Below are 18,897 nucleotides of genomic sequence, written 5' to 3' on the forward strand. Positions count from 1 at the left end.
AGTTGTGTTGAAACTTCTGGAAACATGCTAACAGTTTGCCATTTTACAATTTCAAAACAAGCACTATATATTTAGTTGCAGTAAATTAGAGCATACAGGGTGAGGCAAAAGTAGCCTTACAGTTATGAGTACACCAAACAGTTTCTTCTTGTATCATTTTCCATACAAACAAACTCTAAACTACACTCCATACCCTCTAAACTACTTTCTCACCACTCAGTATCTATCTTTTATTTTGAAGAGAGATAAAAATAAACCTATTATCTTCTAGTTTCTGTTGATAAACAAAAACACAGAAAAGAGGAGACTATTAAAAACTAGTAGATCCTCAAATGTGTAGAATCATATGTAGAATATCAGGCTTTTGAAAGGACCTCTGAGTCTTCCAACCAAGATGGAGGTGTAGGTAGACACACTGTGCCTCCTCACACAACCAAAATAAGGATAACAGCAATTTAAAAACAAAAAAACAACCAGAGCTGACAGAAAATTGAACTGTGTGGAAGTCCAACAACCAAGGAGTTAAAAGTAGACACATTCATCCAGACCAGTAGACGGGGCAGAGAGGGGTTGTGGCAAAAAAAGCAGTGGCTGGTGGGCCCCAGGTGCACAGGCAGCAGCTGGCGGACCCAGTGAGGCAGCAGATTGTGGAGGGGGGTGGTGTGCAAGGCGGCTGGTGTACCAAGCAGCCCCACATTTGCACACAGATAAACTGAGGAGCAAGACAAACCACACAATCCAGGGTCCCAGTGCAGGGCAATAAAACCTTAAAACACCGACTAAAAATACATGTAGGGGTTGAGGTGCTAGGGGAGACTCCCAGCCTCACAGGAGAGTTCATTGGAGAGACTCACAGGGTCCCAGGATGTACACAAGTCCACCCACACAGGAATCAGTACCATAGGGTCCCAATTTGCTTGGGGGAAGCAGTGGAAGGGACTGAAAGAGCAAGCGCCATTATTCCCTCTCTAACCCCGCCCCCACATACTGTGTCACAACCCAGCGGCTTGGGTTGCCCCGCCCTGGTGAACACCTAAGGCTCCACCCCCCATACGTAACAGGCGCGTCAAGACAAAAAAAAAAAAAAAGGCCCAAAAGGAAACAAATCGCTCCAGATAAAAGTGACGAAGGGATAGCCAACCTATCAGATGTAAGGTTCAAAACACTGATAATCAGGATGCTCACATAATTGGTCAAATTTGGTGACAAATTAGATGAAAAAAATGAAGGCTACACTAAATGAAATAAAGGAAAATGTATAGGCAACCAGTATTGATGGGAAGGAAACTGGGGCTCAAAATCAATGGAGTGGACCAGAAGGAAAAAAGAAACATCTAATCAGAAAAGAATAAAGAAACAAGAACTCAAAAAAATGAGGAGAGGCTTAGGAACCTCCAAGACATCTTTAAACATTCCAACATCCGAATTATAGGGGTACCAGAAGGGGAAGAGGAACAGCCATGAGTGGAAAACTTATTTGAACAAATAATAAAGGAGAACTTCCCTAGTCTGGCTAAGGAAATAGACTTCCAGGAATTCCAGAAGCTCAAGAGAGTCCCAAAGAACTTGGACCTAAGTTCACCAAGGCAAATCATAATTACATTAACCAAGATTAAAATGAAGGAGAATCCTAGAAGCAGCAATAGTTAAGGAGACAATCATCTACCAAGGAGCTCCCATAAGACTGTCAGCTGATTTCTCAAAAGAGACCTTGCAGGCAAGAAGGGGCTGAAAAGAAGTATTTCAAGTCATGAAAGGCAAGGACCTACATCCAAGATTACTGTATTCAGCAAAGCTTTCGTTTAGAATACAAGGGCAGATAAAATGCTTCTCAGATAAGATCAAGTTTAAGGAGTTCATCATCACCAAGCCCTCATATGAAATGTTAAAGGGACTTATCTAGAAAAAGAAAATAAAAAACATGTACAGCAAAATGACAGCAAACTCACAAGTATTAACAACCACACCTAAAACAAAATCAAACAGCAAATAACTAGAACAGGAACAGAATCACAAAAATGGAGATCACATGGAGGGTTAGCAACAGGGGAGTGGAAGGAGGAGAGTGGGGGAAAAGGTACAGAGAATAAATGGCATAGATGGTAGGTAGAAGATAGACAGGGGGAGGGTAAAAATAGTATGAGAAATAATGTAGAAGCTAAAGGACTTTTAAGTATGACACATGGAAATTAACTAAAGGGGGGGAATGTGGGTGAGAGGGTGTGCAGGGTAGAAAGAAGGGGGGAAATGGGACAACTGTAATAGCATAATCAATAAAATATATTTAAAAAAATTTTTTTTGGAACAACCTCTAATATCTTCCAGTCCAAGATTTACCTGAGGCACGAATCGATTGTAGTCTTCCCATAATTCATCCAATATTATTAAATGTTTTAAGTAGTAGTACTCACTACCTCTCAGAGCAGAATGTAAATTTTCAGATAAAGCTCCTTAATAATAAATCTTTTGTTTGATTGAATTGAATTTTGTTTTCTGCTGTCATGATACCTGATCATAATTGTTAGACTTGATCATATTTTTCCATAGGTATAGTTTAACTTTTTTTATTTCTTTTTTTCAAACATTATAGTTGATATTGTTTCTTTTTTAAAATTTAGCTTGTAACACTTCAAGAAGCAAAACTGCTGCTAAATGAAGATGATTACCTTATTAAAGCAGTATATGACTACTGGGTGAGAAAACGTAAAAACTGCAGGGGACCGTCCCTCATTCCTCAGATAAAACAAGAGAAAAGAGATGGCTCTACTAACAACGACCCTTATGTTGCCTTTCGGAGGAGAACGGAGAAAATGCAAACTCGAAAGGTAATGTGCAGATTAGATTTAATTGAATATAGCTTAATATTATTTAAGACCAGTATTTTTTTCTGCTAATAACTTGAATAATTTTGAATATTTTGAACATAAAGGGGCACTGCTGATATTGTTGAGCTTTATGTTAGAAATTTCTCTCTTTAGTAGCTTCTGTTGACCACTCGTGTACAGTTTTTATTTAATCCCATGCCCTTTATAAATCTACTGATCATAACTATTTTAGACATGCAGTTGAAGTGATATGTGGAATGACAGGTATTTGTGTACCTTGGGAGTTTCGATTTCTTCAGTAAGCTATACATTCTATATCTATATCTATATCCTTTATTTGGGAAGCTTAAGAGCTTATAGTTCCCTTGAAACCATATTCTAATCCTTGTAAATAAAAATGGACTTGACAGCTTCTAGCTACTATAGGGTCATGGGAAGTAGGGAAAGGTTCATTTTCAAGCTTGTTCTGCCAACAGTCATAAGTAACACAGAGGAATCTTTTTATGAGTTGTCAGTTAATGTCAGATTTCAAATTGATAAACTTGTCCCCATCTGGATTTCAGAAGCAGTGTGAGCCAGAATTTTAAGAGAAAAAGGTCTCCTGCTGTGGGATGATATGGTATAGAAGAAAGCATTATTTCAGAGTAGTTATTCGCTACCTTCCATTTCTCATAATTAACAGCCAACCCCACATATGCTAACACATTCTCTAGCTTTGTAAAATAGTAAGAACATATAAATGTAAAAACCATGAGGAATTATAATTGGAGGCAAAACGTTTTTTTTCTGTGGAATCCCGTTTCTTCTAACATTGAAAGCTCGTCTTTGTCAGCTGTTATTACAACAGCTGGGAAGTGTAACAGCTGTCAGGGATAGTGGATTTTAGGAGAAACTCTCCTACTGGTTAACAGTCAAGAGTTTATGTAACTCTTTCTAGGATTTCCCAAGTGTAGATGACATTCCCTAACCAAGGCTGAGTTTTTGCATTTTGGCATTTTAGTTCTTAGCTAAGGAAGATATTTCATGAAGATTTAGTGTGTTAGAAAAGATAAGAGTGTGATAAGTTTTCATACAGTAAAACTTTATAAATATAGACCATTGGACATGAGGAAGGAAAGGTTATCTGAATGACTGGAAAATTTGAACTGCCAATTGTTTTTTAAAAGAAATTAATTAAGATACATTGTAAAACAGACTTTTAGCAATGTCTTTTGAAGGAAAACTACTGTTGGTTGACCTTTAGTGAGTAGGTATGAAGTATTTAAAATTAGAGATATTTATTGGCATCTAAACAATATTCTAAATGTTTAAATGTTTTATTCTTCAGTAGGTTAAATCACTTTTTTAACCAGTGGATATTGAGAATTGCTAGTAATGTATCCCTGTGTTTAGATGCTTCACCGTTGTATCATAACTAACTAGTCCAGCTTTTTCCTGACTCTCTTGATTCCTACCCCTTCTCTTACCTGTTATTTTCATCTTCTTCCACAGGGTGGTATATATATATTTTTTCCACTAGTCTTTTTATTCCTCTCAGTTTTTAGTTGTAGTACCAAAGACTATTCTCCTTGCATGCCGTTGCTGGTTAAAAATGTTTATGTCTTTCAAAATGAGAAAGTCGGGAGAACAGTCAACAGTGAACTCCCCACTCCCATCCTCCAGGGTAATTAGGAGGTGGGCAAGCATTGAGATATGCAAAAATGAATGCAGCTAATAAAGATTTTCTGCTTCCTTTTCTATTTCCACAAAATTAAAAACACTTATATAGATGATGCAAAGACAAAGTAAGGGACTTGTAAAATATTTGTTTGGTAGTCTAGAATTTAATTTTAATTCACCAAACTAATAATTTGGGAGTGTGTAACTACTTTAGGATGTTCTTAAATGAGGTAATCTTAAGGCACCAGCAAGTCTAAATGCACTGATTGGACAGCTTTGAATCAGCATATACATTTTATATGTTTAACCCCAGAGATGCAACTGTTAGCATCTGTGCCTTCTCTCCTCCCTCTCTGTGGCCCAGACGCAGCAAGACAAACAGGAAACTCTCGTGGTAGTGGTTCTCAGTCTGGCTGCACATAACAATCACTTGTGAATTACCCTTGGTTACAGAAACATCTAGTTAACTCTGAAGTGCAGTAGTTTGAGAACCATTTCCCTAGAGATTTGGCAGTGGGTCAGACCTTCATTCCTGGAATAGGAATGAAGGAAGTAGCCCTGAGCAGAGACGCCTGTAAGGAAGGGCAAAGGGAATGAGTGGGTTTGAATATAGGGAATAGGGTCATATTAAAAGCATGTAGGAAAGGTATTGGTATGAACTCATGGATTTTAATATATTGATATAGTTAGACACAGATATGCATCTGTGTGTGTTTAGGGGCATACATATATTACATACATGTTTCCTAACTTAGTTCTCTGAGAGGGTCTAGAAGCAATCACTCAGTAGCAGTGGGCATGCTTTGCATGTAGATCATGATGTTAAATACCATTTTTCATAAAAAGGAATCAGGTTTCCTTAGAAAAATAGTTGATTCCTGGTCTGAGGCTAGAAAAATACTAACATAAGCTTGGGACATTGTGTTATACCAGAAAATAAGAATGTGACTGAAGATTGAAACATATTGTAGTCATTACAGAAGGCTTCAGGAGCCAGCTTACAGGAGGTCCCCACTGAGCAAATCTGGGAAAGTCTGAGTGTCTAAATGAGAGTAATGGGTAACTCATAGAGTGTAAGTGACATGAGTCCATACTGATATAAATGGATGGATGAATGGATGATTGATACACAGACAGGTAAGAGAAGGGTATACTTTTCCTTATAGTAGATTTCCATCTTATAAATGTCAGTGGAATGATGCAGTTTAAAAATCAGCATTTGGCAACCATCATAGTAATAATGTTTCAGGCAAATGTTAGAGTCAATGGATATAAAACTAGTGGGAGGAAATTTGATGAAAAATAAGATACAAAATTCTACAGCATACTGTTTAATTTAAAAAAAGGAAAAACAGTAATTTGACTAGAGAAACCTGGCAGACAATCATCTCGATCAAGTGATCGAAGTTAAACATCAGCACTCATGCATGGGACAAATGCGTATCATTTAACTCGTGATATGATAAGAGAAGGATATAACATTGCTTTTGTTAAGGTCCTACTAAAAATATATAACCCAAATTTAATTATGGAAAAGCATCAAAGAAACCCAAATTGTGAAATATTCTGTAAAAATAACTGGCCTCTACTATTCAGAAATATCAAGATCATGATCACCATAGAAAATCAGAGAACTATTTCAGATTATAGGACATTAAAAAGAGACATGACAACTAAATGCAGTTTTCATCCATAATCAGATCCCAGACAGAAAAAAATAATTTATTACATTTTAATGAATTTTAATAATAAAAATTACTATTTGTCCCACTCAATATCCTTTATAGCAACAGTTATGTAAGTATATAAAAATATATGTAATGATTATATTTATTGCTGTAAGGGACATTAGTGGGACAATTGGTGAAATATAAATGAAATGTGTAAGCTAGATAATAGGATTATATCATGTTAATTTCCTGATTTCGATAATTTACTGTGGTTATGTAAGAGAATATTGTTTTTAGAAAAAAATACACTTTAATGTGTTGAGGGATAAAGGGGCATTATAGCTTAAGTTTTTATACATATGTGTATATGTGTCTTAGTTCATTTGGCCTACAGTAATTAAAATGTATTAGATTGGATGGCTGGGCAGCTTAACAAACATTTATTTATCACAGTTCTGGAGGCTAGGAAGTCCAAGATCTAGATACTAACAGATTCAGTGTCTGGTCAGGGGCTGCTTCCTGGTTCATGAATGGTCATCTTGCTGTGCCCTCACATGGTAGAAGGCCCAAGAGAACTCCCTGGGGTCTCCTTTATAAAAGCACTAGTCCTTCCTAAGAATCCACACTGATAACCTAATCAGCTTCCAGAATATCCCACCCCCACATACCATCACATTAGGAGGTTAGAATTTCAGCATAGGAAGTTTTAGGAGAGACAAGTATACATATGCATGTACATAAATACATAACAAATGTGTGTGTGGATATATATTTACAGGGTGGGGCAAAAGTGGGTTTATGTTCATAGGGAAAAATAATACAATAATTAATAAGTAATAATATAAGAATAAACTCTGTTTTGCATACTCACAACTGTAAACTTACTTTGGCCCCACCCTGTGTACATAGAGAGAGAGAGAGATAAGGCAGAAGTGTAAAATATTAACATTTGGACAACATGAATGAAGATATATGGAAATTCTTTATACTATGTAATTTTTTTGTAAATCTGAAATTATTTCAAAATAAAAGGAAAACTGGGCTGGGGAAAGAAAAAAATTAAGAAAAGGTGGTTATTTTGGCCTAAAGAGAGCAAGAAGTGAACAAGTAAAACAGGGCAGAAGCATGCAGTCCAAGAGGAGGAAGCCTTAGTGAAGAAGAGGGAGGCAACCTGAAGGTTCTGGTTCTGGTGCTGTTTTCAGTGTTGGTCAGCTGGCTTGTAGCCTCGTATTATGTTTTATGTTTCGAATCTATATGTATCTCATTCTTACAAGACTTTAAGCTTTCTGAGGATAAGGGACATGCACAATATCCTGCCCAGAGCAGATACTTTAATATTTGCTGTTGGTAATGTTAATTTTTTCAATTGGAGGGCATTATTGCTTCCTGTTTGCAAAATAAAAACCCAATTCTTAAAATTATGCTTTAGATTTTGCCTTTTGTTGCATAGTAATGAATGGAAAAAATTAATTTCCTCTTGATAAAAGGATGACTTACTAACATAAAGTTTCTTAGTAGTTGATATACAGCACCTTAGTAGATATTAGTAGCACCTTAGTTTAGGTGACATTTTGTTGTTGCTGATTAATTTTAAAATACAAGAAACTACACAAAAGGAAAAAGTAAAACTTTGATGCTTTCTCAAGTTTTATTACTTATAATCCTTCCTCATGAAACCTGGCTTTCTTCAGGTTCTTTTTAGTGTCATATTGCATTATTAACTCAAGGATGGAGAGATTGTTTTAAGTGTACAGTCTGTATGGACATGTAGAATGGGGAGTGGTAATGGTCTGTTTTAAAACAAATAGTGTGCCTTGCCTAATATAAAGTAAATATTCTGTGGCTATTTGATTGAACAAAATATTTTATATTAACAGTAATTTTTGTATGCAAGTTGATGTGCTAATTTCAACTGAGCCTTTCCTGGTTATTAAATAGGACTGTCACTCTTAAGTCTGTTCAAATTCCTTCTACAATTTAAAGTAGAAAGAAACTTCTGAACAACACTCTGAAACTCAGAATCTTTACTAAATCTGTTTTCTACTCTGTAGTGAAGTGTTACTACACTAAATCATGATAATCTCATTCCTTGAGATGCTTTATATCCCACATTGTTTTCTATCTGAGTTTCTGAAGTGAAGCTTTGCTTGTCCTTGTACGTGTTCACATAGAAGTGTAAAACCCATTTTGGCTATTTTTAGGTAACTTTGATTTGACAGAACTGTTTCTGTTATTGGAAAATACCTGGCTAAAATACGAATGAACTACATTTTCTGATTTACTCACTAGGTTTTGTTTCAGGCAAACTTTTACAAATTTGGTTACATTGGAATTATCCCTTCTACGTCATTCCATCTTTTCGACAGTGGGCAACATTTTTCCTGAATATTTATTATGAAATGTTTCCTCATATTTTCAGGGTTAGTTTTTTTAATGCAGTTATTGTTTAGATGATTTTTAAACATTTTTACTTTTAACATTTTACTTGTATACCATGAATGAATTTGAGTCTGATAAGATTTTGTTGAATGAAGCTGGAAATGTGGATAATTGGAATAATTGTTTATTCTTACATCGTCATTATTTTCAATAGAATCGTAAGAATGATGAAGCCTCTTATGAAAAGATGTTGAAACTGAGACGAGAGTTTAGTAGAGCCATAACAATTTTGGAAATGATTAAGAGAAGAGAGAAAACAAAACGAGAATTATTGCACTTAACCTTAGAAGTTGTGGAAAAAAGGTAACATTGCTACAATTACATACTAGTGGCATCTTTAGCCAAATGGTGGGCAAAACATAACCAGATGAGAGAGATTTTTATTGTTGTTCAATTTAAAACAATTGAAATTGGTTCTCTAGCAAAATCTACATTTTTTTTGGAAGAATTTTGGTTACTAGTTTTTATTTAAAGCAGATTGTTATAATTTGGAGTACACTCTTGGGAGATACTTTTGTGTGTAATATAGATCCCCTAATACACTTAAGCTTTATGGGGTTTTTTTGTTTGTTTGTTTTTGCAGAATCAATGAATTGTATTTAGAAAAGAACCTAGGGATCATTTTGTCCAAAATCTTTATTAAAACTTCTATTAATCAGAATTTGAGGGGAATAAGTGTTTGATTTTATTTTCTGAGTAGGTAAAAAACCATTTTTGTTTCAGTGCATTTTGAAAATGTGTTCTCTAATATAATGGTCTTTTCTCTGCATAATTAGACTGTACTAATCCTAATAGAATTTTATGTGATTCCTGAAGTTAGCATTCTAAGCATCATTTCCCAGTGCTCCAAAATATAAAATATACAAGAAATTTGTTTTCTGTGTACCTTGGAGATTTGGGGGGTTTCTTTGTTTTGTTTACTAAATCTCAGTTATGAGCTTCTTTATTCCTACAAATCTTCTCTTTTAAGAATAATCTAATTGCTGTCTCTGTTTGATTAGTTGTATTCCTATTAATTGAAGTATCATTGTTTTTCCTTTATTTTTAAACTGTGCTACATTTTTTTACATTTTGTTACATTTTCAAGATATCATTTGGGAGACTATGGTGGTGAAATCCTTAATGAAGTGAAAATTAGTCGATCAGAAAAAGAGTTATATGCCACTCCAGCAACTCTTCATAATGGAAATCATCATAAAGTCCAAGAATGTAAAACTAAGGTGAATATCTTCTCGGAAGAAGAACGTATGGTAATAATTGATCTCACATTATTGGTTTCTGAAGTCATCTTACTAGAGTTGAGTTAAAGAAAAAAGTAATAACGTTTTCAGTTATTACTACCTGCCAATACTTGGCTGGGAATTTTACATACATATGACTCAGTCCTCTGAGATAGATTCTACTCTGTGTGACTTCTAGATCAAATAACTGATAAGTAGCAGATTCAAGTTATGAGTCCAGGTCTACCATCAAAGATGATGTGCTTTCCACTGTGCATGCTGCTTCGGTAGAGAATAAGTTAAAGTTTAGTTATTACCAGGAGCCTTAACAAATCCTGCATTGTACTGACAGGCATCAGAATCTAAAATAAAAGCTTTCTTCATTGAGACTGTTATTTTTGTTGTCATCATCATTGCCAAACCAGCAGTTATCCATTACTATCTATCCTTAGTGATTTGAAAGAGTCTTCTAATTTCTAGATTACAATTTCTTCCTAGTGATGAGTCAGACACAATTACTTCAGTCTTTGAGAATAAAGAATTAGTCTAAATACTGAAAGACTAAATACTTTAGTCTTTTAGACTAAAAAATTTATTCGGTATTCACTTGGCACATTTAAAATATTCAATAGAAATATAAAAATAAGACCTTTAATTTTAGGAGCTTAGATTTAAATAAGAAACAAGTATTAATGAATCATTGGATGATAGAGCTTTACTGTGAATCAAGATGTGAAAGTGACTTAGGGTGTTTGTGGAAAATTCATCTTTTAAAAATGTACACAATCCTCATTTTTCATGGGTTTCTTCTTAAAGGTCAAGGAAGAATGTGGGAGCAGGGAAACTCCTCCTTTACTCAACTCGTATCAGTTCAAACACCAGACTTCTTTCTTATTAATCACAGGCATCTAGCCCACCTACCTGATTCCCTTCAAATCGCACTTGCCTCTATAGCTACACTGTTATCAGTGCAATAAGTGTCATTTTCTAAGTCATTTTAAAAATCTACTTTATATAAATCAGTGCTTTCCCTAGGTATTTGATTGATAGGCATAGAATATGAAAATCTCAACCCCAAATTACTGACAGAATTAGCCTTTATTATATATTGATTCTTTTTTTAAGATCATTTCTAAGAATAAACACTCAGCCTATATAAACTCTACTTTCAGAAATATGGTTGCATCCATTGTTGCTGTACCATATTACTCATAATTAACTATATTTACTTTGTCACACATCCCACCTTAAAGTACAGGTAGTTTCTAAGAAGTTGAGGTTTTCTTTGTGGTGTTGAAACTATACCCATTGTATGAAACCATTATGTCTCACTAAATAATTTGGTATTTAAGCAACATTTTCATTGTGTATACCATATTGAGCCTAATGTAGTTTTAACAAAAATCTGGGCTACATGGGAAAATGTATAATTTCCTAAATAGTTTTACACTCTTCATATTGCTTGTACTCTGGTGCTTAGAACAGCCATTTTCAAACTTTTCAAAGTGGTAGGTCCCTTTCATAAAAGGAATGCCAATATGTTAAAACAGAAACAGAGCTACTCTGTTGAAGAGAGGCATCGTGGGGTACAGGCTGAGGTGGAAATCCACCGCATCAGGCAGTCTTTTGCCTGATGGTTTTAGAAGTACGGACATAGCTCTGGGGTACTTGAGAACAGTTTAATTATTGTTCAGTTGAGGCAGTAATTATACACTCTAAAAAGTGAAGTTTTTTTTTTCTAGTTAATAAGCTGCTTTTTTCTAAAAAAAAAATTATGTTTTTAAAAATTGGAAATAAGAGTAGAAATGAATTAATGAATTCATAGTCTAATTCAGGTTATTTTCAAAATAAAAAGTAATTTTTATCATTAGTACAGATAATTTTAAATTAATATTAAATACTTTTTAAATACTGGATTGCACAATAATAGAGCAATTTTTAAAAATCTCCAACAAGTATTAATAATAATATATAAAGCAAACTTAATACCATAATTATTTTTTATCGTAACTTACAGGAAGTAAAACACTTAAAATTTATGATCACATAAGTTTTGCATAATAAAAACAGTAAATAAAATTACTCCTGGGTAAAAATGTATGTTTTTCAAAGAGCAGTATAGTTTTTCATGATTTCTAAAATGGTTTTCATTTCTTCCTTTGGGGGAAAAATCGTCATGTAAACAGCACCCTCATCATTTGTCTTTGAAAGAAGAGGCTTCTGATGTGGTTCGTCAAAAGAAGAAGTACCCAAAGAAGCCTAAAGCAGAGGCTTTGATAACATCTCAGCAACCCACTCCTGAGACATTGCCTGTGATCAATAAGAGTGACATTAAGCAATATGACTTTCACAGCTCAGATGAAGATGAATTTCCACAGGTGCTTGTTTTAAAACTATTCTTAAAACATTTCCTTCTAGTCTTTTATGTTGCTATATTTTAAAAACACAATTGACATCTTAGAGTTTTGATTCTTGTTTTCTTCATCTAATGGTATAGCATAAACATTTTCCACATTTATCTAGCCACTGAAATGATATTTATTTCTTGTTATTTTCTATCATTAGGATAGAATTTATTCTGTGATGGAGAATTTGGGCAGTATTCAGTTTTCCCTTTTATGAAAATGAGCATCTCTGTCTTTTCCCTCTATTTAAAATAGATTATTAGGGATGGAATCAGTGAACCAAAGATTATTTATGTTTTAAGATATTTAATACATAATTATAAATATTCACCAAGAGTAATTTCCTTTTTACCATAGTCCACTAGCATTGTATTTCACAACTTTAATGCTAATTTTGCTAATTCGTTTGGCAGTAACTATTTGATTACAAACAAGATTCAGAAGAACTGGTTCAAATTTTAACTTGTGAAGATAATTCTTGTATAGAAAATTATTAGTAATTAACATCTTTATTTTACTTTTGTGAATTCTGCTTTTAAAACAAGACCTTTATTTTATGTCTTAAAGGATTAGTTTTGTTTTGTTTTGTTTTTTTTTAATTATTTAGCACCTGTTCTGGCACTATCCTTTTTTTTTTTCTTTTTCTCTATGGTATAGATGATCTAAAGAGACTATCTAACAAACAAGGTTTATCATATTTTAACATTCTGACTTACTTGCTTTAAAAAAAAGTTTTCTAAAAATCAACATCACAAGATATGTTTGGAAGCAAGACTGCTTACAAACCCTTTATGTAACTATTTAAAATCTAGACTTCCCATAAAATGTGTCCCATGGCTAGATAATACATTGTTAACTCTTGTCAGTTACTTAATTTTTTACCCCAAGAAATATTTTAGACCCCAGGTGATACATTAGCATTCATGTACCTTGTAACCAATTCATCAAGATGTGTTTGATTTAGTATGCTCTTGAAAAGGACTTAAAGGATCATCCAAGTAGACGTATGCAGGGCTTGGAACAATCATGAAACAGTAATTAAATGACCATTTTGAAAGAATAAGGGGAATAATGTCCTAACAAATAGTAGTTTTTCAGATAAAAGGTGTAGGGAAGGGCTCTAGGCAGAGAAAACAGCATATTAAGAGAGAACTGCTAGCAACTTGGCATTGCTGGAACATAAAACAATAAAAGGAAGAAAGGTTGAACAGAATGATGCCTGAAGTACTACCCAGATAAATATGACATGGTAGATAAGTATATATAAAGCTTTATATTGGTGGTACTAATAAGGCCCTATAATGTTTTACTGTACATTCCCTTTAAGAATATCATGGGGATACTATTACTTGTAGAAACTTTTTTCTTGCTGCTAGAATCGGTCTATCCACCCTGATGGTAGGGCATACTCAACATATTGTACTAGTCATATATTCCTCATACATTAAGGTATCTTCATTTCTTTTCTGAATTCTTGTGTTTATTCATATAGTCCACCGCTCTCATCGCCACATGAAAATTGCAGTTTGAAACTCTTAGGTTCCTCTGAGTCCTTGTACTAGGTCATTGATAATTCTTAATTTTTTAATGATATTCCCAAGTTGCTAAAGTATGTATTTACCTATAGTTGGACATTATTCAGTGCTGCAGCTATTTAGAATGTGTCTCTTATAAAATCAACATTTTATTGATAAAAAATCAATAAAATAATCATATTCTTCTTTGTCCAATACGCAAGTAAAAAAGAAGACTTGAGAACAGACATTTTAACCAGACTTATCCAGTGGATTTGCAGCAGAGCAAAACTGAAAAACCTGTCTCTTGATCTTGCTTCTGGTTTTCCTAAAATGGCTCTTCCTGTATCTCAGACTAAATCCTGAAATTCACTCCTAGGGAATGGTGGCATACTTTTGCCAAAAAATTATAAGACTTTAGAAGAGGTAGATGATTTGCAAAGGAACCAAAGTGTAAATTCACATTTGGGATTTCCTTTCAAGTTTTAGGTTTGGGGCTTGGTTCCCTGCAAAGAAGAACCAGCCTAGTTTACTGTTTCTGTGTCTTCCCCGTAGGGCTGATGGAGGTATGTCGGAACCTCAGACAAATGCCTTTCTTCCCTGCAGGACCCCACTCAGTGGTCATTACCACAGTTTGGAAATAATGTGAAGAAAACATTTTTTCCTCTCAAAATAGGAAGAAGGGGATTTGTGAGGTTGAAAAATTTGCAAGTAAATATATGAGCCTGTGTTGTCAGAAAAAGAGATGTACCCCAAAGTGAAATTGTGAGACACCTGAAACTTCTTTTTAACCATTGTGGGTAGAAATTTCTCTAAACCACATTATTTCCCTCCCGTCTCAAGTATATTTATATATCATATACCTGGTTTTGGATGACATTTATAAAGTGTGCTATAATATATGGGTGCTGCCCTAAGGGTCCACTCAGACTATATACAGATTTGACCTGATAATCACAAGGTGTCCTAGGCAGAAAGCTTTTTAATATGTGGCAGGTCTTCATTTATCCTTTTGCTATCAAGTTACAGGTGTATCAGTTCTCTCTGCAACCAGTCTCCTTACCTTTTAGCAAGTCTTCTTCCCTTTTCTAATGTTCTGCTTCTGATTTGCTATGTTTAAAAAGTAATTTTAAAAAAATGAGTGGGGAATAACGGACTCCCCTTTGAGTACAATACATGGCCTCTATGGCTTTGGGGTGGGTGCTATTTATAAGCTTTTTAAAAATTTTCCTAGCTTTTGCCTTTATTACTAAGAGATAAAGCTATTAGATAAAAGTACACTTACCTATAGGTGAAGCAAAATTATCATAACAAAGTATTTATGGCCACGTATGTTATTTACAAAATATAAGTGGGACATAAAAAACTGTGTTAATTCTTCTTAAGTCTGTAGCACTTACATGTTCAGAAGCACATAAGCAATACCATGTGAACTTACTTGAAAAAACTAATCTATTAAAAAGAATCACTTTCTAATTGTAGGAAATTTTGCTATTCTTTAAATGTTTTCGGGAGTCCACTGCCTTCTGTGTATAATATACGCATAATTTACTGTTGATCATCAGATTCTAATTTTAGACTATTATAAAGATTTATTTATTGACTTTTGATAACTTCTAAATAGAATGTCTCATCCCTCATTTTTCAGGTACCGTCCCCAGTATCAGAACCTGAAGAAGAAAATGATCCTGATGGTCCCTGTGCTTTCAGGAGGCGAGCAGGATGCCAGTATTATGCTGTAAGAACTTTATTTTTTGTGGTGTTTTTGTGAACTGGAATTAACAGGTAACTCTTGTCAAGGTGACTTAGACTTGATCTAAAAATGGGAAATCCATCAGCATTTTTAATTTGATATTCCCTGTGCAGATACCAGTAAAAGATGATTAAAAGTACTGAGTTATTTCAAAGGATATCCAAATCTTTCACCTGGAATTTGATGACTCATATTTTAGATATCTAGTTTACTGTGGGCTTCAGCTGTAGCTCAGCATTTACAAAAATCACTCAGTGTCAGTGCTATAGTTAGGTAAGGCCAGAATCTCTAACTGAACCCTTGATTAAAGTGTTTATTGAAATTTACTATTAGGCAAGCTTATCTCGTGCATACATATCCAGTAAGTATCAAAAATAAATCATTTTTAAACTTTCCTCATGGCATTATTTTATCTGGTCATTATGTTCATAACTGTTTGACACACTTAGAAATTACTTTGTGCTATTAAGTCAAGGTTTGGTGCAGCATAATATCAAGGAATGACCTTCACTCCCAAATGTGTGGGTTTTCCGATAAAGTATAACTGTAGAGTTATAAGGAGGACTTTGATATATGGCTGTGGATACTGTTTGTCTTATTGCACTACAGTAAACATACAACTTTTTCAGTGTGTGTGTTTGTATTTAGTGTAGAAGAGGTAAGGAGTTGTTTACAAGCTATGCTGATGATAGAGGTGGGAAAGTTTTATGAAAGGGGCAAAAGTGGTAAAGCACAAAAAAAGCAGAATAATAAAGGGAATGAGAAGGCAAAGAAATGGACTATGTATTCTTAAAAGCAAAGAGGAAGTATCAACTTGACTCATGCTTAAAGTGCAATTTTTGGTCCAGAAAAAATTTTCTCTGGTTTATCTCAATAGGAAGCTTATAAATTACTAACTTCACTATTTCTGTTTTTTTACATAAATATTAAAAGCCATTTTTATTCTTTAAGGATAGATTTCTTTTAAAAATATAATATACCCTCAATGTATCTATATTTGTAAACTAAAATTCAGTTTGAGTTAGTTTGGTGAGTGATTATTTCATTCAATTTTATAAAATTTTACCTGGTTGATATTATTTAAACCCCAATTTTACAGTTCATAGCTAAATTCTAATTTTTCTACTAATGCTGTATTTACTTTTTATTATTTAGCTTTTCTTCATTTCAGATTTACTCCATGAGTTTTAATTATTTTTCTTTCTTTGCAGCCTCGTTTGGACCAAGTTAACCATTCATTTGAAAATTCAGAATTGGCAGATTTGGATAAGTTGAGATACAGGCATTGCCTTACAACATTGACAGTCCCAAGAAGATGTATAGGATTTGCAAGGAGGCGAATTGGCAGAGGTGGAAGGTAAACTATTTATTTTGACCTGGATTTTGTTTACAAGCTGGAAAGAAAGGTATAGGAAAATGTTAAGTTCTCCCAGATAATACTTGGTTTTATATTGCTTTTCAGGGTCATAATGGACCGAATAGCCACAGAACATGACCCAGTCCTGAAACAGATAGACCCTGAAATGCTGAATGGTTTTTCAAGCTCTTCCCAAACTATAGACTTTTCTTCTAATTTCTCACGGACCAATCCTTCCAGTAAACATTGTGAAAATAGACTGTCCCTTTCTGAAATATTAAGCAATATCAGATCATGTCGACTACAGTGTTTCCAGCCAAGGCTATTAAATGTACAGGACAGCGATAGTGAAGAATGTACCTCAAGAAAACCAGGGCAGACTGTGAACAATAAAAGAGTTTCTGCAGCATCTGTAGCTTTATTGAACACCAGCAAGAATGGCATATCAGGTAAGCTGTCACTTTTTGGAGGTATATCCTGCTTTTCTTTTCTCCTTAATTTTCATTATCTACTCCAAAAACTCACAGGGTAAATTTCGAAGGTTTGTTTTCATAATCCCACTGACAAGAGCAATTTTACCTAACCTAGTACATTTTTTCCCAGCCCAAGATACTAAACCTAATTACTGTGGTTTGCACTTTAACCAAAATGTTCTGGTACCTATAAAACTACCAACACCTATTGGATGTGTGTGCCTGTGTGGTGAAATGTTAGTAGAATGCATAGGGATCCCAATGGGCAAAGTGGTTGTAAGTTGCAACCAGACCATCACTAGACAATTCTGTCTGCCTCGATCTAAAGAAAATTCTTATTTTTTAAGTATAAACTTTGCTTAAAATTAGGCATTGCTATTTGAGAGTACATTGAAAGCTTTCTTATGAAAAAAGATATTAGGCTTTCTATGAATAGTTATAATTTTTATCTGATAACCTTTCTCTCTGAGTTCGGAAAGTTATTATTTTCTTTTACTTTAAGAGACATTGTACTTAAATTTAATAGCTTTATGACATGTACATTATAAATAACATAATTGCTAGAGAATCTTAAATGTAATTTTGATTTGTTCCCTTTTGTGGATAGTTTCTCTGTAATCACATGTATGCAAAATTAGTAAATGCATTTATAATGTATGCATTGCAAATAATGCATGGTATCCAGAGACAAAACTAGATGTGACTTGACTTATACTGTTGATATCCTTTCTTTCTGTAATAGTTGTTTATTCTAAATTATTTTCTGGATGGTACAGTATGAGAAATTTTGTTAAACTTCTTTAAAGTGATTTTAAATCATTTTGGCTTGAAATTTGGTCTAGTGAATGTTGTCTTTCAGTTACTGAACTGCTTATTTTCAGTCATGATCTAGACATTATCTGTTTAAAGATTATAATGGGAAATTGCATTTGTTTTAATGATTGGAAATTGGCATATCATTTCTTTAAATTAGTTGGTTAATTATCTTCTAAATGAACTTAGGAAGTAAAATAGCATCCCATTTTATAAAGTTCATGAGTCTGATGTTTAATGAGCTTTTGAAGCTAAACTGAATAAATACCTAGTTTGATTTTGAGGTGGTAAGATTCTAAGAAATCTAAAGATAATAGGAATTTGACAAATATTAGGTCGATCATTTTTTCAGCCAACTCTAAGACATTGTTCAAATTATTAAAATGAACAAGAATTCCTATACCAAAAATTACTCAAAAATGATTTTTGCCAAAAAGGGAGTTTGAAAACATATTGGAATAGGCATTTCTCATTAGATTTTACCATGGAAACAGTTTCTACTCTACCAATGTATACCAAGCCAAAAAATGATCTAATATGTTCCTCCTCAACTTGAACACACACAGCCTTTCTACCATGCATTCCCAATCAACTTTAGATCTATTGGACTTAACGCTTTTCCAGAAAATGTGTATTTGTTGCATATGTTATTATAGCATTCATACTCTAATAAATGTATTGATCCAGAAAAAAATTAGTGTAATTTAGATAACTTCATAATCAGCCCTAGAATTTTATGACACTACCATACATTAGCATAAAATAAGTA

The 18,897-nt window shown here is 33.8% G+C and overlaps 1 protein-coding gene across 4 annotated transcripts in view; it reads left to right on the forward strand.

The window, feature by feature from the left end:
• EPC2 (enhancer of polycomb homolog 2) overlaps positions 1-18,897 on the forward strand; it is a 122,442-nt gene that overhangs the window by 89,136 nt on the left and 14,409 nt on the right. For 2 of the 4 annotated variants that reach the window (XM_037167665.2, XM_037167666.2), the window contains exons 4-10: positions 2,619-2,825; positions 8,748-8,896; positions 9,681-9,843; positions 12,000-12,191; positions 15,381-15,470; positions 16,697-16,842; positions 16,948-17,291. In XM_037167665.2, coding sequence (XP_037023560.2) covers positions 2,619-2,825; positions 8,748-8,896; positions 9,681-9,843; positions 12,000-12,191; positions 15,381-15,470; positions 16,697-16,842; positions 16,948-17,291 — 1,291 coding nt within the window. The remainder of the gene's footprint in view (positions 1-2,618; positions 2,826-8,747; positions 8,897-9,680; positions 9,844-11,999; positions 12,192-15,380; positions 15,471-16,696; positions 16,843-16,947; positions 17,292-18,897) is intronic. The other 2 variants (XM_037167667.2, XM_037167668.2) reach the window with 2 other exon arrangements.

Source organism: Artibeus jamaicensis, unplaced genomic scaffold (genome assembly GCF_021234435.1).
Source record: "Artibeus jamaicensis isolate MK-2021 breed Jamaican fruit bat unplaced genomic scaffold, CSHL_Jam_final contig_603, whole genome shotgun sequence".
Taxonomy (NCBI): Eukaryota; Metazoa; Chordata; class Mammalia; order Chiroptera; family Phyllostomidae; genus Artibeus; species Artibeus jamaicensis.